The sequence below is a fragment of the Heteronotia binoei genome, chromosome 10 (assembly GCF_032191835.1).
Source record: "Heteronotia binoei isolate CCM8104 ecotype False Entrance Well chromosome 10, APGP_CSIRO_Hbin_v1, whole genome shotgun sequence".
Classification (NCBI taxonomy): Eukaryota; Metazoa; Chordata; class Lepidosauria; order Squamata; family Gekkonidae; genus Heteronotia; species Heteronotia binoei.
Window position 1 is genome coordinate 95517912 of NC_083232.1, and position 21278 is coordinate 95539189.

Sequence of the window (21278 nt, forward strand, 5' to 3'; positions counted from 1 at the left end):
AGCGGCGGACTGGCCAGGGCGTCAGCCTGCCCAATGGCAAGTGGGCCCCTGAGGAAGTGGACCCTCTTAAACAATAGGTTCTAAATGTTACGATCTTTTAGTAGTTTGAAAATATAATAGAGGTTCCAATATAATATAAGTTCTTTATCTCCTGGCAACCTGTATTTTTAGACCCAGTCCGCCGCTGAATCAGACCCTTGGTCCATCAAAGTTAGTACTGGTGGCATTTCTCCAGAGTCTAAGGTTGAGGCCTTTCCCATCACCTCCTGCCTGATCCTTTTAATGGGAGAGGCCTGGGATCAAACCTGGGACTTTCTGCATAAAAAGCAGATGCTCTGCCAGTGAGCCACTGCCCTTCCCCAAAAACCTAGTCTTGCATTTGAATCACATCACATAAGAAATCACATGAAACTGCCTTCTACTGAATCAGACCCTTGGTCCATTGTCTACTCAGACTGGCAGTGGCTCTTCCAGGGTCTCAGGCAAAGGTCTTTCACATCACCTACTTTCACCTGGTCCTTTTTAACTAGGGGTACCAGGGATAAGTGTGGGAGCTTCTGCAGGCCAGGTAGTTGCTCTCCCACTGAGCTGCAGCAATTTGGTACAACAAAACCACTTGCTTTGACATTGCTTGACCTTCTATGTAAGAACCCCATTGTGATGAAGCACAGGCAAAAGAAAGAGGAAAGGCAGTTGTTAATGTTTAGTCATTCATATAGCGTTGCCTCTGTTTCATCGCACAAACAAGTGTTTGTAGTTTCAGGAAAATTCATTGTGTAAAGCCAATGGCCATTACAATTACAGCAACTTACAAGTCAAAAGCAGTCAAGGACGCTAAAATTAATACATTCGAATTTATATCTTTCGGAGTCTTAGTTACATACAGCATCCCTGGGATTCCATAATCAGACTCTAATAATCCAGTTAGCAACGTCATTTTACTGTCTACTGGATACTGCCTTTGCCCTGATTACAAACAAGTGTTTGTAAGAAGATTACTTAGTGACATGCCTTGGTAGTCGCTCCCTTCCCGTAAGGAATTCTATATCCCCTCATATTAGACTATATTCCTTTTAAGAGGCAGAGTATTTAAGAAATTAAAAGTGTGCAGTTAAAATACAACTGCTTCCAAGATCGGACAAGATCAGGCTAGCCTGGGCCCCCCAAGTCAGGGTTAGAACACCCATAACCCTCCAGCTTCGTCACATAATTAAGCTGTTTGAACACAAGCGGTTAATCGAATATCCGACAATGCTAATCAGAGTTTGCAAACCAAAGCATTCATGCTTGAGAGAGTACTAATTTTGTTAAGACAAGATACAGGGAAACAGTGGCTGCCCAATGGCCAAAGAATGGCAACTCTGTTGTCAGATTTGGATTGTGTCAGTGCTTTAGGAAATCTGCGTTACCCAAGATAATCACTTGGCAGCTCTTGGCAGCTCAGCACTACCTTTCTGGGCAATTCCGTCATCTGTCTCTGGAGGAATGAAACTGGGATGCAGCCGTCAGGAAGCTGCCGGTCAGAAGGGAGTGTTCCAACACCTGCTGTTGCAACCAAGCCATGTTTTCCTTGATAAAATCCCACCTTGATAAAATTAGAAACAAACCAATCCACTCAGACCCAAAGATTTCTTGCTGCATTATACTAGCTTGCCAGTGGGCCCAACCTGTGGATTTTGTGAGATTTGGGTGGGACTATAGATGAGGAGGAAATGAGAAATGCACCCTATTTGCAGGGACTCATGAAGCTAACAATGAAAATGTAAATGCCACCAACCATCACATGTAACAAAACAGGATTTTAGGGCAGGGTTTTCCAAACTCCACCCCACCCCCATGGCTCGGTTCTTTCCCCATGGTCCAGGCAGAGGATGCTCAGGGAGCAATACAGAGACTGCGTGCCAGCCAAGAGCTTTCCCCGCCCTTTCTGATGTTTCTGAACATCAGAGAGGGACGGGGGAGGGCTTCTTTCCCAGCACACAGTCTCAGTATCACTCCCTGATTGTCCTCTGGGCGGAGGAGGATCAGGGAGCGCTACAGACACTGCGTGCTGGCGAGGAGCTTTCCCCGCCCTCTGTGATGTTTCCAAACATCAGAGGATGCTCAGTACAGAGACTGCACGCTGGCCAGAAGCCCTCCTCCATCCCTCTCTGATGTTTGGAAACATCAGAGAGGGCAGGGAAAGCTTCTTGAACATATGAAGAACATATGAAGCTGCCTTATACTGAATCAGACCCTCGGTCCATCAAAGTCAGTATTGTCTTCTCAGACTGACAGCGGCTCTCCAGGGTCTCAAGCTGAGGTTTTTCACACCTATTTGCCTGGACCCTTTTTAGTTGGAGATGCCGGGGATTGAACCTGGGACCTTCTGCTTCCCAAGCAGATGCTCTACCACTGAGCCACCGTCCCTTCTTGCCTGCACGCAGTCTCTATATTGCTCTGAGCATCCTCTGCCTGGACCACAAGGAAACAACCGGGCCACAGGGACGGGAGAGAATGTTTGAGAAACCCTGCTCTAGGCTGATCCTGCACAGAGCAGGGGCCCCGTCCAACTCTGCGATTCTATGACCACTGGTCTAAGGGAGCCCTGCTTTGTGACTAGTAGAGACACAAGCCTGATGATGCCATAAAGTCAGGAATTCTTTTTTGGGTACTTTTTTGTATGTGTGTGTGTGCGCATGCCTGAAAATCATGGTGACTTCTGGCAACCCCTACTGGGAAACGGAGGATGTTCAGAGAAGTGGCTTGATACAACCTACCTGCCTCTGCCTCCCACTCCTGGTATTCCAAGGTCTTCCTTCCAAGTACTTGTCAGGGTCAGCCCTGCTTGGCTTCCAAGATCAAGTCAGCATCCTTGATATGAAACTCCATCGAGGACAGTTCAAGTTTCTGCTTTCCTGCTTCAGAAGGCTTTGAGAAATGAGTCTCTGGTGATTTTGGCAGGTTTATTCTTTTTTTGATGTCAACACGCTTGCAGTCAGCACCTAAGATCAGTCCCACCACTACCTGATTAATGTCCTAAATCTAAGTTGTGTCCTCAGTATCAGCCTTCAGCACCCATAAAGTTGCATCAATAACAAATGGGGGGGTGGGATTCTAGCAGGAGCTCCTTTGCATATTAGGCCACACACCCCTGATGTAGCCAGTCCTCCAAGAGCTTACAAAAAACAGCCTTGTAAACTCTTGGAGGATTGGCTACATCAGGGGCGTGCGGCCTAATATGCAAAGGAGCTCCTGCTAGAATTCCACCCCTAATAACAAAAGTGTACCAGGATGGAATTTACAGGAAAGGGGTTCCCCCTTTCTACTACCCTCCCCACAAACAAGGAGGCTGGTGCCACATCCACGAAGCTTTAGGTCTATAGCAGAATGTCCTCTCCCACCCCAAGCCTCAAACCCAGTGGAGGGCAATGAAATGGCTAACACTGGCCCATGTAGATTAAGCCTCTCTCATAGTGTTTTCTACCACTCCCAACTATTAAGCAGTTTCCAAGTTGAAAATGTGCACGGCCCATCTTTACATGGCAGCAGGCTCATCCTCGTTTGTTCTGCTCCCGCCATGTCAACTTATTCCCCGCTTCTCGATGCTCAAACTTGCGTTCCAATTAAATTGCCTCTTAACAGTGAGGAAACACAGTGTGAATGATCTCTTGTCTGAAATACAAGAGGCACTGAAGAGACCTGACAGTTTGCTGTTGGAGGGCAAATTCACTCCGACAATGGGATCGGTTGCAGGGAGGAAAGAATAAATCTCCAAACAAAGAGCTGTCCAAGAACAAGACACATTTCTTTAGTTAATGACTTCCTACACTTGGAACAACTATCCTCCATGCGGCCCTCTGAACAACAATCCGGAAAGTTTACAGAAGCTCAAGCAACCTATCGATCCGCAACAGCATTTCACACACTGCGTCATTTCCCCACACATTTCCCATCGTTTTAAAGGAAGATTCCTTGAAAGTGACCCTTAGCTAGGTCTGCCCCAACACTGCCAAAACATCGTCAGAACATACTGTGTGGATATATGAGCATTGTGTTCTGTAGCCCTGGATCTGGGTTTAAGACACAATTCAATAATTTGCACAAGCGGAGATGGATAATTTCAATAATAATTTGCACAAGCAGTGTGCAATAATTTCAAGCAGTGTGCTAATTTCAATAATTTGCACAGCGTGAGCTCATAACCCAGGAGTACTACTGGATGCTCAAGTGACATCCATGGTTATGTGCATACTTTATCAGCTGCAGCCGATATACAGCCTGCTCCATTGCTTCATAACTGTCACTCGTGTGTCAGTAACTTGTTTCTATTCTTGCAAGGGACATGATGATTTGGAAGTTGCTATAACGGGTCTCCCCCACCCCCAGGGATAGAGGGTGGGAAATTTCAAGCAGGCCAAGCTATATCATGGGTCAAAATGGAAAGTTCATATAAACTTTATTTGTGGGTTAGGTGCATAGTGGATTTTAATGTTTCTATTGTTTTTGTGACTTTTTAAAATTGTAATGCTTTGAATACTAGGACAGGAACATGCTCAGTAACCAAGAATCAAATGCATGTAGCAATCATCAGCCTTCAGCATCCATAAGGTTGCACCAATAACATGTTTATGTAGTAAAGTGATGGTGTCACACCTACAAGATACAGTGGAAGCCAGCCACAACTTTCACGTTAAAGTCTGATTGGAAAATCCAGTAGTCTGTGGCACTGACATTCTAATCCAGTGCTCTTGAAGATAAAACCAAACAGCTGACAAGATCCAATCCTTCGTTTCTAAAAAGACTTTGCCACAAAACCATGACATTCACAGAAGAACACCACACACACAGCTTCCTTTATGTATACAAATTTTAATGAGACCAACTGCAAGTGTGTATATGCAGACAGCATGACTTGTGACAGAAAGGAATCAAAAACCCGAAGTGGAAAGTTTATGAGTCCATTCAGCAGCACAGCCAAACAAAGGGACTTTTCTTCAACAGGTCTAGAGGTGTCTAAGGGGAAAGAACCTGAAAATCCACCATACTTTTGGTCCAAATTGTAGTCTTCCAGTTGGCTGATGGACTAGCCAATTTACGAGCGTGTGTACTTGCCCCAGATGTGCAACATAAATACAGACGCAATAAAGAGAAGACTCATTACGAGAACTGGAACAGGTCCGCTGAAAAGAGGGAAAAAATAAATTCATTAGCCACAGCAAAATAGGTCAATAAAAAAGTAGCTTTTAGTGGCAGGCTGGACCTTCATAATACCTAAAATCACAAGATCTAGCGATGCCACTAGCAGAGATTACTTTAACAAAAGCTTTAAAAAATCTGGAGAACAGATTTCTCAATGACTGTTACGAATGTTATATGGAGGCTTGACATTTAGACATAATAGCTTTGAATAGTGGACAGCAGCAACCAATAAGGGATGTTCACTTCACTGCCTCTATGCTCAGACTGTGAGCTTCTAGAAACATCTGGCCAGCTACAACTAAAAGTAGATTAATATAGGCGTTTGCCTGGTTCAGCAGGGTAATTTTGATGTTCTGGACAAAAAAAGTGACACTGCAAATGACTTTCCAATACCTACCAAGCAAGCAAGACCTTGAGAAACTATGTTTTCTTGTATTTGTTCTCCATTCAAACTACATGAAAATAACATGTCAGGCCACTGTATACATGCCTACCACAGCAGATATACATACATATATGAACATTTTACATGTTTTTTTTAAGGATCAAATGTTTTAATGCCTGATGCTCACCATCATGGGGCCCTATGTGGGAGGAAAAGCAGCATATACTTGTTTTATATAAATAACACTATTTATTCAACAGAGAAGTGGAGTTGGAAAGGGTCCTGCAAGGCCATCTAGTCCAGCTCCTGACTAATACAGAGAATCCAGATCTATAGCATTCCTGACAGGTGGGTGTCCATGGCCAGTTCTTAAAGCGCCCCCCTCCAACTGGTTCCACAGTCAACTTGTTCTTTCCAGTACAAAGTTTGAGTTGCTCAACCAAAATAATTCCTTTGTTGTTGTTCTGTCGCACAGCCGAGTCCGACTCTTTGCGACCCCATGGACCAAGTCACGCCAGGCCCTCCTGTCTTCCACCATGCTCCGAAGTCTGCTCAATTCCTACTGTTGCTTAAACCCATTAGATCTAATCTTGCCTCCTGGGGAAGCAGAAAGCAAATCTTTTCTTTCTTCCAGAAGACAGGTCTTCGGATACTTGAAGAGCACGTAACAGTGAAGTCTCAGTTAAACTCATAATCCCCGCAATTAGGAAGGGTACTTTTACATATCTCTCTCCTATTTTGACACATTTATTGCTTCACTGTTCTCCCCACCTTAATTAAATCCAAGCAAAAGCTGACTATACAAACTTATTCCTGTTTTGTCTTCACATACCTTAAAACATCTTCATCATGTTGCAAGCTCATTTGCTGCCAGCCTCTGCTTTTATATTTGAACTGTTACCTTCCATTTCAGTGTATCTGAGGAAGTGCGCATGCACACAAAAGCTCATCCCTTGAATAAGACTTTGCTGGTCTGAAGGGTGCCACTGGACTCAAACTTTGTAGGTCTTCTCTTTTTCAGGCTTAGCATTCCCGCTTCATTCATCTTTTCCCGACAAGACTTGTTTTACAGATCCCTGATCACTTTTGCTGCCCTTCTCTAAATCTATTCTAACTCATCTACATCGAGGTGCTCAGAAGTAGACACAGTAGAGCCAGGGGTGTTGAACTCATTTGTTATGAGGGCCGGATCTGACATAAATGAGACTTTGTCGGGCCAGACCATGTCAGGTTGGGCTGGGTCATGTGTATACCTATTTAAAATTAGGTAGCTGAGATATAAACTTTATAAAGGACACAGACAAACACAAATATTTTTTTTAAAAAAAACTTAAAGCATGCTTAAAACATTAGCACTCATTGATCTTAAAGGTGCTTTCTTTGTATCTCTCCCACGGGATCCAGGGAACTGGGCAAAGGAAGCTCTGGCTCTTTCCTTCCTTCCCCAGGGGACCAGGAGGGGAAGGAGCCTCAGCCAATTGAGAAAACAGAGTTTTTGCTCTGTAGCTCTGCTGTAGGACTGAGAAAGCCTGGCAAAGCAAGCTATTCCTCCCCAAGGCAGGAACCTCAGCCAATGGAGAAAATAGAGTTTTTTCTCTGTAGCTCCTGTGTGATTGAAAAAGCCTTGCAAATCAAGCTGTGATGCAGAAGGGAGCAGCTCAGGGGCCTGATTTGGCCCCTGGGCCACATGTTTGACACCCCTGCAGTAGAGAGCAACCAAGATTGTTAAGGAGTTGGAGCACCTCTCCCTGTGAGGAAAGGCTGAACAGTCTGGGTCTAAGATGACAAAGTTTTATAAAATTATGCACGGAGCAGAGAAAGTAGACAGAGAACTGTGACAAGCCTTTTTTAAAGCAAGAGGACCCACACAGCCGCTTATGATTTTGTGGAACCAGGTTTGTTTAAACTGCAAACCTTTCCCAGAGTCACTGGATGGTCTTTGGGTAGTAAGTGTAAAGGCTTTGGGTTCACTGCCCCGATGTAAGTTTTGCGGTAAGCGCAGGATGGAGATCAAGAAGGCAGGAGTGGATGTAAATAACAAAGACGATTTATTTACAGGCTGTTTCTAAAGAACCGATAAGCAGCAGAGGCCTCTAGATAATCAACACAGAAATCTGGCCGAGGAACATAAACTGTGGTTTCAATTCTTTCCAGATAAAGAGGCTGGATTCTTCCACACGCACTGGATTCCACCCACACCAGCCTGCCCTTTCCCAAGGGTCCGGCTAAATGATGTAAGGTTTGCTCATCACCAGAGACTGAGCAAACAACTGGGTATTCTGTAGAGTTAGACCACTCTGCCTTGCTAGCAGGCAGGGCCACCCTTCCAACTGTCTGCCCTTTTCTTGAGGCAGATCCAAAACTGTGACGGCTCTCTCCCTGACTCAGACCTGAACTATGACTGCCCCCACCCCTGAAAGGTAACTGAACGCTGCGGTGGTCTTCCCCAGGCTCAGAGACAAGAAGATGAAGAAGAAGATATTGGATTTATATCCCGCCCTCCACTCTTTAAAGCCTTATATGGCCGAGGATCCGCCTACCTGAGGGACCGTCTTTCCCCATATGAACCCCAGAGAGCACTGAGGTCAGCCGGGAAAAATCTAATGGCTATCCCTGGGCCGAAAGAGATTAAACATCAAAATATCAGAGCACGGGCCTTTTCAACCGCGGCCCCTGCCCTATGGAACCAACTTCCTGAGGAGGTGCGGGCCCTGCGGAACCTTGACCAGTTCCGCAGGGCCTGCAAGACCACCCTTTTTAAACTTGCTTACTCAGACTGCTAAAGAAGGCTGTTAATAAGGATCCGCCAATGCGGCTTAAAGACCTAGACCGCTGTGTATAAACTGGCAGAACTAGCGTCAAACATCACCAGCACTGTCAGACCAAACTATCTAATTGTATTGACTGGTTTTTAATGTTGTTAAATAATGTTTTATATTGTTTTATATTGTTAAATTTAAAGGTTTTATTATTACTGTATGTTATTAAGAAATGTTGTTAGCCGCCCTGAGCCTGCCGAGGCGGGGAGGGCGGGATACAAATAATTTTTTTTATTATTATTATCACTCTGAAGAGTCTCAGAGTGGCTCACAATCTCCTTTACCTTCCTCCCCCGCAACAGACACCCTGTGAGGTGGGTGGGGCTGAGAGGGCTCTCACAGCAGCTGCCCTTTCAAGGACAACCTCTTCCAGAGCTCTGGCTGACCCAAGGCCATTCCAGCAGGTGCAAGTGGAGGAGTGGGGAATCAAACCCGGTTCTCCCAGATAAGAGTCCACACACTTAACCACTACACCAAGCTGGCATCGCCTTAATTCGTAAGGAATTTTTGGCACCTTGTGTGTCTCCTATGTGTGAACAGTTGATGGGCAAATTCTATTGTCTGATTCATAATTGACCCATTAACATATATTAATATGCATATTATATGCATTTTGGGTCCATACACAACTATGGCTAACTCAAGGCCATTCCAGCAGGTGCAAGTGGAGGAGTGGGGAATCAAACCCGGTTCTCCCAGATAAGAGTCCGCACACTTAACCACTACACCAAACTGGCTCTCCTGTGTGGTTGAGTGGCTGTCCTTCCCTTCATAGGCAGGGCAACCTCAGACTTTCTCCCCCTCTCCTTTATTGCCAGAATTGAGGGGCAACAAATGAAGTTGTTGGGCTACAGACTGAAAAGGAACTAAAAGAAATACTTGTGTTGCTCAATTAGTAATTAAATTGTGGAAATTGCAGGAATCATGATGTCTGCTAGTATGGATAGCTTCGTAAGGAGATCAGATGCATGGAGGAGAGGTTCATCAGCAGCTCCTAGTCCTAGTGGCTAAAACAAGTCTCCATATTCAGAAGTAGTAAACCTCTGAACGCGAAGGGCTAGAAGCAGCATCAAGGGAAGGCCATGGCCTCTGTGCCCTGTTTGCAGGTACTGGATCTGTGCCCTGTTTGCAGGGGAGGGACGGTGGCTCAGTGGTAGAGCATCTGCTTGGGAAGCAGAAGGTCCCAGGTTCAATCCCCGGCATCTCCAAAAAAGGGTCCAGGCAAATAGGTGTGAAAAACCTCAGCTTGAGACCCTGGAGAGCCGCTGCCAGTCTGAGAAGACAATACTGACTTTGATGGACCAAGGATCTGATTCAGTATAAGGCAGCTTCATATCTTCATATGTTCATGATCTAATGGACCTCTTGTCTGATGCAGCGGGACTCTTCTTATCTTAAACGTAACACAGAGTAAACTGAATAAAGCTAGAGCTCGGTAGCACCTTTAAGACCAACAAAGTTTTATTCAAGGTAAAAGCTTTCATGTGTACACCCACACACACTTCTTCAGATACAACGGGAGAAAACCATTCAAACTTACAGAGCTGGGGGGGGGCGGGCAGATTAGCACATAACATGATGCAGACATTTTAAGACAAAGCAGAGACAACAAGCCAAGTGCACAGGGTCAGCAGCTGTATGGATCCAATTAGGAGAAAACAGCAGTTAAAGCACTAAAGATGTCAAAATAAGAGATCAAGTGTGTAAGAGAATCTTTTCTAATTGTGGGAAAGCATGTTATTTTTCATGATTTTGACACTATGCCAGTATTAATGTTGATTCCCACTCAACATGTGATCAACCACAATCCAACAACCCTTTTCACTTGTACCGCTGCTGCCAAGCCAGGTATTCTCCTACCTGCATCCACATATTTGATGGGGGGGGGGGTTTCCTGCCTAAATGAAGTACTGTGCGTTTGCTTCAGCTGAATTTCATTTTGGTAGTTTCAGCCACCTTTAATCCCATCGAGATAGAAAGAACGAGAAATAATGTTAAGAACTATCTCCCTAAAATGTTGTGTCATCAGCAAAGATGACCGGCAACACCTCTCAAGAATCTCAGGCAGAGGATTTTCACTTGCTAATCAGAACTATTCTTTTGACTGAAACACCAAAAAAAACCCCAATCACTACAAACTCCTCTTTGACAACCAAACAGTAACCTGCACAGCAGCAGTCTTCCTGCAGCCACTATAAAGGTCATGCTAGCCAACTGATACCTACAGACAGCAGCATACAAGCTGAAGAGATACCAAAAAGGAAGTACTTCTTCACCCAAAGGGTGATTAACACATGGAATTCACTGCCACAGGAGGTGGTGACGGCTGCCAGCATAGACAGCTTCAAGCGGGGACTGGATAAACATCTGGAGCAGAGGTCCATCAGTGCCAATTAGCCACAGCATATTGATGGAACTCTCTGTCTGGGGCAGTGATGCTCTGTATCCTTGGTGCTTGGGGGGAAGGGTAACAGTGTGAGGACTTCTAGTGTCCTGGCCCCACTGATGGACCTCCTGATGGCACCTGATTTTTTTGGCCATTGTGTGACACAAGAGTGTTGGACTGGATGGGCCATTGGCCTGATCCAACATGGCTTCTCTTATGTTCAAACAAATACAATAAGCATTCTAAGAAAACTATCGTTTCCAGGTTATGCAAATCCACTTGGGATGCATGCATGAACAAGTGCAAATTTACCTTCAACCACTAAATTGTCCCTTTCCAGCACTGCCAAACACATTCTTAGGTAGCATCTCCAAAATAGGAAAAGGAAAACAAGCTGCAGATCAAACACAAATGCCCTTGTAAAAAAAAAAAAAAAGGTGAGCTGTTGGGGGCTGGGGGTTGCAAAGCTGAGCAGGGTGTGAAAGATGTAGCTGGAGAAAACTGGATTTCATATTCTCTTATACTAGTTTCCACTACAAGGATAGAGCCCTAAAGTCTCTTTCCAGGTTTGCAAACATCATATGATGTAAATGAAACCCACTAATTCCACTGACAGAGAAGGAATGGAAGGTGTAATCTTGTAAAAAGACTAAAGTACCACTGTATAAGTCATGCAGTGTAAGTAACAGATAGAACAACATTCTCAGATACACTGGAGACAATTAATCGAGGCTTGACTGTGGCAGTTTCCACAGTCACAATTATTCCAGCTCTGTTCAACCATGAGTTCTGTTACCCAAGCAACCACTTCAACTCTATTGGTTCAAAACGTTTCTTGGTGACTGCAAGATCTGTGATCATGTCAGCATTGCCTTGTCTTTAACCTAGTGATGCAATCTGGTCAAAATCTTCTGGTCAGAAAGGGGAAGGCTTTGAGGTTGCTGTGCAAAAGACTGTTCCCTTAATACCCCCTTTGCAAAAATGTAAAGATAAGACTGTGGAGCAGAGGAATTTAACAGACAAATTATAGACACCATACAAATAGCATATAACATCCATATAAATAGCAACAAATTTCCCTTTCATAAGGTAGCAAGCACAAGCTAAAGCCTACAGTCTAGTTGTCTGTGTACTAAACAAACATCAATATGCATGTAACAAAAGCTCCTAACACCTGTAAATATAAATAGAATAATAAATAAAATAAAAACAACCTAAAGGCTCCAATGACTGAAAAATGCTGCCGTGTGCGTGCAACATTCCAGGTGGGATGGGAGTCCTAGGAAAGGTTCCTATACTCCTAAATTCCCTAACAGTCCCCAGCCTGAAAGATGTCTGCTTAGCCTCAGCTAGGGCATTTTCTACCCTGGCCCTGGCCTGGTGGAACATGCTTCCATTCAAGATCAGGGCCCTGTAGGATTTGATGCAATTCCACAGAGCATGAAAAACAAAGCTGTTCAGCCAGGCCTTTGGTTGAAGCTGCAGACACCTGAAGATCTCAGCCTCCCTGCCTACACTGCCCAGATGAAGAAAGATCACTACGGCATCTGTTGAATGGGTTCTTGTTCTAGTCACCATATGCCCTCCACTTCCACAAGGCCTTTGTGAACGCCAGAACTAAGTCTCCTTGATGCTGGTTTTTAAAATTTTTAACTCTGTATGATCTGTTTGCATTATTATGTTGTATTTCAACTACTGTAACCCACCCTGAACCCGCTTGCAAGGAGGGCAGAATACAAATTGAATAATAAACAAAAATAACGAAGTTCAGCCTAAGAGGCTCAAATGACTGAAAAAAAAATATCTCACATTTTTGCAGCGTGTGACTGTGCGCTTACAAGAAGAGAAGAAACTATTATTTCCACATAAGCAAACAATTCAATTACACGCGTACCATGCTTTGGGGTGGGGGGGGGGGAAACTATATAAATAGTTAAAGCAAATCATAGTTCAATACAGTAGCTGTTCAGGGCTATCCAAGCATGAACTTGGCTTAAGACATTTTAAAAAGTCTGAGGAGACAGAAAGTTACAGCAAAGCTCAAGAATCAGAGTATTTTTTGAGGGATTCATTTTTTTAAAAACCAAGCAACCCACAAACACTAATAATCCAGACAGTACACAGATTACATGACCATATCTCTGCTTTGATGACTAAACTTTCCTTTCTCTGCTCAACAGAAGTTACAGTCACCTATTTATTTATGTATACATGTTATATGCCACTTTCCATCTGATCAATATCCACAATTTGATTGCTTTACTCTCGCCCCAAAAAGAACCTCCTATAGTCATAGACAAAAAACAAGTAATAAGAACACTAATTGGGAAACTGAATTAACTGGTGCCTTCATTTTGTAACTTACACTTTAAGGCCAGGAGAATCCTCTGTATAGAATCTCCACATCCCCCCTGTGCCTGCAGATGTTGTACGACCTGCACTCCTTGTTCCACAGCTGGCATTTTTTCTGTAACAAGAAAAAAACAGTCAGCAGTTGCAAATGCACCAATGACTAATGCGTAGTTGTTCCTCCTTTTTAAGAAGACTCCCTCTTAATATGTTTTTAACAAAGAAACAACCGAAAAAGAGGAGCCCCTTGAAAAGTACGCTAGGGTATTTATAAAACACAGAGAACTCCTCTCCAGTGACTGACAACTACAACCCAAGGACAAGTCAAGTCAACATTACTCTGAACAGAATTATAAAAATGTTCCTAATTCAGGATACATTGTAGATACAGCTGAGCCAACCTCTTAAAAAGCAAACAGATAAATCAGCTTTACGTGCTATCTAATAAAAGCATCTTGCAAAAAAGGGGGGAGACTGCTGTCCATGAAGAGCCACAAGGCACTTAGGCCTATGATTAACTCAAAAGAAAAAACAAATAAGAATCTAAGGGGGGTAAAAACTTTTTAGACAAGAAGAATGAACTCAAGCACTAAAGTTACATTCTGATCACTAATCCAGAGAAGGAAAAAACTTCAGTGGAAAAAAATATATGAAAAGGCAGACTGACAGCTCTGAAGTACAGGTCAAGGCACTTTACGTAAATACTATAACTGGTTAGCTAAAAGCCAAGATCTCAGGTGAGATCACACCACCTACTTCCTGATTTCAGGGACAGAAGGAAACGGAACCGAGACATTTAGGATAGAAAGCAGATACCCAACTGCTGAGCAACTCTATTTTATTTGATTAACGGCTTCCATGGAAGCAACTTGAGCAGAGTGTAAAAAAGGGTGCTACGCAAGTTCCAACGGTAAGTCTCAGCAACATGCTCAACTGGGGAAACTGCTTTTAACACATTGCCACTTTAAAAAAAAAAAACCCTACTCCACCAGATCCCATCATGAGCAGAGCTGGCTCCGCCACTAAGCAAACTAGGCAACTGTCTAGGGCGCTGTCCAAATTGGACATGTGACCTGGTGATGTTGTCAGTGCAAAAGGGAGCACCAGAAGTTGGCCGAGGATCTGCCTACGTTAGGGACCGCCTCTCTCCATATGTTCCCCAGAGAGCACTGCGATCCAGTTCACAAAATCTTCTAGAAATCCCTGGGCCTAAGGAGGCCAAATTAAAAACAACTAGGGAGCAGGCCTTCTCTATAAAGGCACCCCAATGGTGGAATCAGCTACCGGAGGAGGTGCGGGCCCTACAGGATCTTAACCAGTTCTGTAGGGCTTGCAAAACCGCCCTCTTCCAACTAGCCTTTTAAGATGAAACCTAGAAACAACATCAAGCCATCTTGTACAACTGAGATTGTAGCACCATTAAGCTATACTGTTTGAGATTAACTATTTTAATGTTTAATTTATACTGTATTTAATTGTATTACCCTGTTTACTGATTGTACTATCCTGTTTTATTGTCATAACATATATCATGCCTTTGTAAGCCGCCCTGAGCCTGCCTTGGCGGGGAGGGCGGGGTATAAATAAAAATTTATTATTATTAATTTATTAGAAGTTAGCCTTGCCGAGGGGCTCATGAGCTAGTGCAAAAACACACATTCCACTATTCATTCTTTTATTAAACCGACCCCTTCTTGCCATTCTCCCCCCTCCCTTTTAAAAGATAATCTATAACCAGGGCGTGTGTGGGGGGGGGAGGATATGAGTTACCACAGCGACAACGGAGCCAGCGCTAAACTTAGAGTTGCCAAGTCCAACCCAAGAAATATCTGGGGACTTTAGGGGTGGAGCCAGGAGACATTGGGGTGGAGCCAGGAGCAAGGTTGTGACAAGCATAATTGAACTCCAAAGGAGTTCTGGGCATCACATTTAAAGGGACTGCACACCTTTTAAATGCCTTCCCTCCATTGGAAATAATGAAGGATAGGGGCACCTTCTTTGGGGACTCACAAAATTGGACCCCTTAGCCCAATCTTTTTGAAACTTGGTGGGTATTTTGGGGAGAAGCACAGGATGCTATGCTGAAAATTTGGTGCCTCTACCTCAAAATACAGCCTCCCCAGAGACCCAAGGATCAATTCTCCATTATACCCTATGGGAATCAGTCTCTGCAGAGAATAATAGAGTGCCCAGCAGATATTTCCCTCCCCTGCTTTCTGATGACCCTCAAGCGGGGGGGGGGGGACCTCCAAACCGGGGGATCCCCTGCCCCCACCTGGGGATTGGCAATCCTAGCTAAACTAGACGGGCTCCCCGTCTTGCTCCCAGCCCCTCACCTTTGCCGGACGGTGGACCCCGCGGCTCTCGGGGCGACAGCTTTGCTGGGGGAGCGGCCGGAGGCGCCCACGCTCGTCGCACTGGGATTAGGCCCCGGCTGGAAAACAAAAGGAAGGAAGGAAGTCAGAGAGGTAGAGGAGCCCCCGAGGCGACTTTCCCGCCCCCGCCGGCCAGGCCCCTCACCATGGCAATGGCCTCGTCGTCACCCCGCCGCAGACCGAGGGGCTCCCGCGACACAACCCGAGCCTCTCAGAGCTGAAGGAGGGGGCCTCGCGCCGCTCCTGCCACGTAGGTCCCCGCCAGTCGCCTGTCTACCTCAGCGCCTGTCACAAATTTCTCTTTCCCCGCTCCAAAGGCAACGGGTTGTCACAGAATACGTTGCTCCCTGACACGGGGCTACCGACAAAGACGCCCTCGCCCGCTGATACGGCCGTTCAATCGGGAAACGGAGAACAGGCAGTTCTTTAGCCGCCTTATCAGAGGGAAGGATGATGTGGCCGTGAGGGAAAGCGCCGCGCGTGCGCACTAGCGAGGAGCGTCGCCACGCATCCCGGAAACGTGGGAACCATGGACACGGCAGAGGGGGGCGACCGGCAGGGCGGCCCGTCCGTGTTTTTCCTTCACCCGGACCTGGGCTTGGGCGGCGCGGAGCGGCTGGTGGTGGACGCCGCGCTGGCCCTCCGCGCGCGGGGCTGCCGGGTGCAGATTTGGACGCCGCGCTACGACCCCGCGCGCTGCTTCTCGGAGACGCGCCAGCTGGAGGTGCGGACGGCGGGCTCCTGGCTGCCGCGGAGCATCCTGGGAAGGGGCCACGCGCTCTGCGCCGCTCTGCGCATGATCTGCCTGGCGCTGCACGTGCTCTTGCTCAGCGGGGAGGAGTTCGACGTCTTCGTCTGCGACCAGGTGCGGGAAGGCCGGGCTGGGGAGGGGTGCAAGGCTGCCAACCTCCAGGGGGCGGCTGGAGAGGTCCCGGGATTACTGCTGGGCCCTGGGGGGCATAGATCAGCTCCCCTGGAGAAAACGGGTACTGTTTGGGTTTATACCCTGCTGAGGTCCAAACTCCCATCAGACTCCATCCCTCAAATTCCCAGGACTGAGAGTTGGCAGCTATGGGTGGGTGGGTGGATTGACTAGAGCGAAGCGCATTTCCTTCAAAACGTGCGACCAGGCGGTGTTTTGCACGGCTTTCACTATGCATGGCCATTGGGTTTTTCTTTTTTGTTTTGCATTGGTTTTCCACCCCTTCAGTGCTCAGTTCATACGAACATACGGAGCTTGCCTTATACTGAATCAGACCCCCTGGGTCCATCAAAGTCAGTATTGCCTACTCAGACTGGAAGCAGCTGTCCGGGGCAGAGGCCCCCAACCTTTTTTTATCCCAGGGGTTTTCACAGCCCTTACTATTTGGCAGGCACTTCTACCTTAAGGGTCAAATGTTACTATAATAAACAACAAAAGAGGAAGAACCGCATATCAAAGAGATTAGGATGTTTGAAGCTACTAGAGCAGGGGTGGCCAGCGGTAGCTCTCCAGATGTTTTTTTTTGCCTACAGCTCCCGTCAGCCCCAGCCATTGGGCATGCTGGCTGGGGCTGATGGGAGTTGTAGGCAAAAAAACATCTGGAGAGCTACCGTTGGCCACCTCTGTACTGGAGCGTTCTTTCTCACACTCGTGAGACACAACAGTGGTTCATGAGAATCTAAAGAGCCCCTAGCCTACTTACTATTAAGTAGTAAATATCACCATTCAGTTTCTAAGGGAAAGATATATGCAGGAGCTTGACAGTTGTACATGTGTAATAGGCCAAAAGCTAGATGGCTCAAGCAGTATTTTAACTGGAGTTAATTTGTGAAATCAAGGCTGGCTCTCAGCTACTGTGTCTGCAGTGCTAAAGGACACTTTCCTGAGAGTAAGCCCATTGAATAATGTGGGACTTACTTCTGAGTAGGCCTGCTTACAAAAGACAAAAATCATTTTTTTACACAGTGAGTGATCAAAATGTGGACTGTGCTGCTAGAGGATGTAGTGATGGCCACAGGCATAGATGGCTTAAAAAGTCGATTAGACAGATTCATGGTCCATCACTGGCTACTAGCTGTGGTGACTGAGGAGAACTTCCATGTTCAGAGGCACTAAACCTTTGAATCCCAGAGCCAGGAGGCAACATTGGAGAAGGAAGCACAGCCCTCTGTGCCCTGTTGTCAGCCCTCCAGAGCAACTGGTTGGCCACTGAGAAAGGGTGCCGGATTAAATTGACTACTGGCCTAATTCAGTAGGGCTCTTCTTATGTTCTGATTTCTTATGTGCCTTGAGAGATGTTGGTTTCCTTTTTTTCTTTCCACATGCTGAAGAAACACCAATGAAAAAACAGGGACAGGGAGAAAGACTAAACAACCAGAAAACACCAGATATCTCCCTTGTACAATTAAAAGAATGTACTTAATATCACCAGCACATAAATAAGGCACAAAACACTATTAATACGAGAAAAAATCAAAATGTTGTGACACAAACAGTTGCCAATAAATACAATAGCAAGAATTACATACAACAAACCACCAAGTTCTTCCACTCCCTTTTGAACACTTCTAAATCATAGTCTCTTAAAGTTCTTGTTAATTTATCCATCTCACTCCACGATAAAACTTTCACAATCCAGTCCCATTTCTCCGGTATTTTTTCTTGCTTCCACAACTGCGCATACAATGTCCTAGCAGCTGAGAGCAAATACCAAATTAAAGTCCTGGAAATTTTTCTAATTGTAATCCTAACAGAAAAGTTTCTGCAACTTTCTCCTAAAACAATCAATTACCAATGGAATTTTACCATGCTTGACACTTCCCTCCCTCCTTCATTCCCTCCCTCCCTTCCTTCTTGCGGCTCTCAGACATCTGATGTTTCTTTTCTGTGACTCTTACATCAAGCAAGTTTGGCCACCCCTGATAATAGCCTAATCTCATCAGATCAACTGAAGCAGAGCAAAGTCTGTGCTGGTTAGTATTTGAATGGGAGATCTCCAAGGCAGATAATTTATGGGCACCAAAAGCAAACAGAAGATGGGTGTCTACGTGTGTCATATAGCGGAGCAAACTGCAGACCTTCCCAGTAAGATTTTGTGTAGTTTGTACAAACAGCAGTAGCTCTGGAATTGCCATTGTGAGGTAGCATTTGCGTAAGCTGGTTCTCACTGGGCTTTAGCGCTGGGTGTTGCTTTGATAGCTGAGCTGTGCTGTTCTGGATTGTACTGTACTGTATTATATTGTAAAGTGAGTTCAATCACTTCTTAAGTAAGCAACGGCAGTATTTTCAAGAAGAAACAGCCACACAAGAACAGGCAACGCAGCAAACTACACACATTTTAGCAGCGTAGAACACGCCCCCTTTGGTTGGCAGCAATCCCTCCTATTGGTCTCTCCAGGATCCTTCATGCCTTGCGCCCCGATTGGCCGGTCTCTATACTCTCTCAAAGTTACTGATTCTTTCTTATTTATTTATTTAATATCCCGCCCTCCCCGCCAAAGGCAGGCTCAGGGCAACTCATAGATTAAGGGTCACGCAATCGGATTAGCGTGACCAAACGAGATAAAACAACAGTTAAAACATAAGAACAGTTATTAAAACATCCACAGGTGCTAGTACAGTAGTTTCAGACAACAATTAGAATTCTAATGGTGATGACTAGCTAGATGGTCAATATTAGATGTTCTAAGAGGTCCCCGGATCACCATAGTGTGATGAGATAGAACCACCGGTAGTATTTTATGGGTCTGCCCCGTTGCTGCAGGTGTTGCCATTACGAAAATGCATGGCGGAAGAGTGCCGTTTTGCAGGCCCTGCAGAACTGTGAGAGCTCTCGCAGGGCCCTGACCTTCTCTGGCAACTCATTTCACCAACTAGGGGCAGCAACTGAAAAGGCCCTGTTGATTTGAGCCTCACTTCTCTGATGCTGGGAACTGTCAGCAGGTTTTGAGACCCAGACCGAAGTGCTCGCCGCGGTATATGCAGGGAAAGGCAGTCCCTAAGGTATACACGACCCTGGCACAGCAAGAATTGAAACTTGCTGCTAAATGGCACTGTCCTCCGGTGAAGGAAGTATAACAACATAGCTTACTCCTGATGCATTAAGAGCATGCTTTTCAGACTTGCATCTTTCCTTTGTCTCTCCAGGTATCTGCATGCATTCCCGTTCTCCGTCTAGCCCGGACACGTAAGAAGGTTCTGTTTTACTGTCACTTCCCCGATCAGCTCTTGACCAAGAGGGAGTCCTTTATGAAATCTCTCTACAGAGCTCCTCTGGATTGGTTGGAAGAGCACACAACCGGCATGGCGGACTGTATCGTCGTCAACAGTCATTTCACCGCGACTGTCTTCAAAGAGACGTTCAAGTCCTTGTCTCACATCGATCCGGATGTCTTGTACCCGTCTTTGAACGTCACCATGTTCGATACCATCGTTCCTGCAGATGTGGCCAGCGTAGTTCCCAACAAGAAAACATTCTTGTTTCTTTCGATCAATCGGTACGAAAGGAAGAAAAATCTCATGCTGGCTTTGGAGGCTTTGCACGACCTTCATGGGCGACTGACCGCCCAGGAGTGGAAGGAGGTTCATCTGGTTTTGGCTGGTGGTTATGACAAAGCAGTTAAAGAAAACATAGAATATTATGAAGAATTGAAACTTGCTGCTAAAAAGCTAAATGTTGATGAACAGGTCACTTTCCTAAGGTCTTTTTCAGACGAACAGAAGGTCACTCTTCTGCGTAACGGCACCTGCGTGCTGTATACACCCAGCAACGAACATTTCGGCATCGTTCCTTTAGAGGCAATGTATATGAAATGCCCAGTCATTGCAGTAAATTCAGGTGGACCTTTAGAATCCGTCGTAAACAACGTGACGGGTTTCTTGTGCGATCCTCTTCCAAACCAGTTTGCGGAAGCCATGGAGAAATTTGTTAGAGACCCTTCTTTGAAGAGGACCATGGGAGCTGCTGGGAGAGCCAGAGTTGTGGAGAAGTTTTCTTCAGAAGCATTCAGTGAAAAGCTGTATCGATATGTCCAAAACTTAATAAAATGAAAATATAACTTGCCGCTTTGTAATACTTGGTATTGTCTGAAAGAAATAGCCATATTGTTAGAGTGTCATTGTTTGTAAGTATTCCCATATGCCCACACACTTTATTTTATTTTTTTTAAATGGACCTTATTGTGGTATGTCACTGTATTTCTGTATCTGAACTTGTTTCATGGTATCTGGTGGTGGTGGGAAGCAACGTTAGTGTGAGCTAGCTCTCAGTTTTTTAGCTTCCATCTCACACGTTTTTGTCTTAGCTCAGGAAGAACAGCCCCAGAGCAAACCGACTAATGCAGCAGCTCACAACTTTAATGCCAGTAGCTCTCAAAGTAGAATTTTTGCTCGCAAAACTCCACAGCTTAGAGGGAGCATTGGTGAGAAGGGCCTTCAAATCATAACAAACTTACGTTGACCCCTGATGGGTTTTCAAGGCAAAAGACGTTCAGAAGTGCTTTGCTATGGCCTGTCTCTGCATCATGACTATATGAACATATGAAGCTGCCTTATACTGAATCAGACCCTCGGTCCATCAAAGTCAGTATTGTCTACTCAGACTGGCAGTGGCTCTCCAGGGTCTCAAGCTGAGGTTTTTCACACCTATTTGCCTAGACCCTTTTTTGGAGATGCCGGGGATTGAACCTGGGACCTTCTGCTTCCCAAGCAGATGCTCTACCACTGAGCCACCGTCCCTCCCCTGACCAGCAGTGGCTCTCCAGGGTCTCAAGCTGAGGTTTTTCACACCTACTTGCCTGGA

General features: G+C 45.5%; 2 protein-coding genes across 2 annotated transcripts; one reads left to right on the plus strand and one right to left on the minus strand.

Moving 5' to 3' along the window:
* Positions 1 to 4831: 4831 nt before the first annotated feature.
* Positions 4832 to 16026, minus strand: SEC61B (SEC61 translocon subunit beta). Its single transcript, XM_060247738.1, has 4 exons — positions 15984 to 16026; positions 15457 to 15652; positions 13137 to 13238; positions 4832 to 5162 (listed from the first exon to the last, which is right to left on the minus strand). The coding sequence occupies exons 1-4, from the start codon at positions 16024 to 16026 to the stop codon at positions 5075 to 5077; spliced, it is 429 nt and encodes a 142-aa protein (XP_060103721.1). The 3' UTR covers positions 4832 to 5074.
* On the plus strand, positions 16025 to 20539 carry ALG2 (ALG2 alpha-1,3/1,6-mannosyltransferase). Its single transcript, XM_060247803.1, has 2 exons — positions 16025 to 16360; positions 19625 to 20539. Exons 1-2 carry the CDS (start codon positions 16025 to 16027, stop codon positions 20525 to 20527), a joined length of 1239 nt encoding a protein of 412 aa, XP_060103786.1. The 3' UTR covers positions 20528 to 20539.
* The last annotated feature ends 739 nt before the right edge of the window (positions 20540 to 21278 follow it).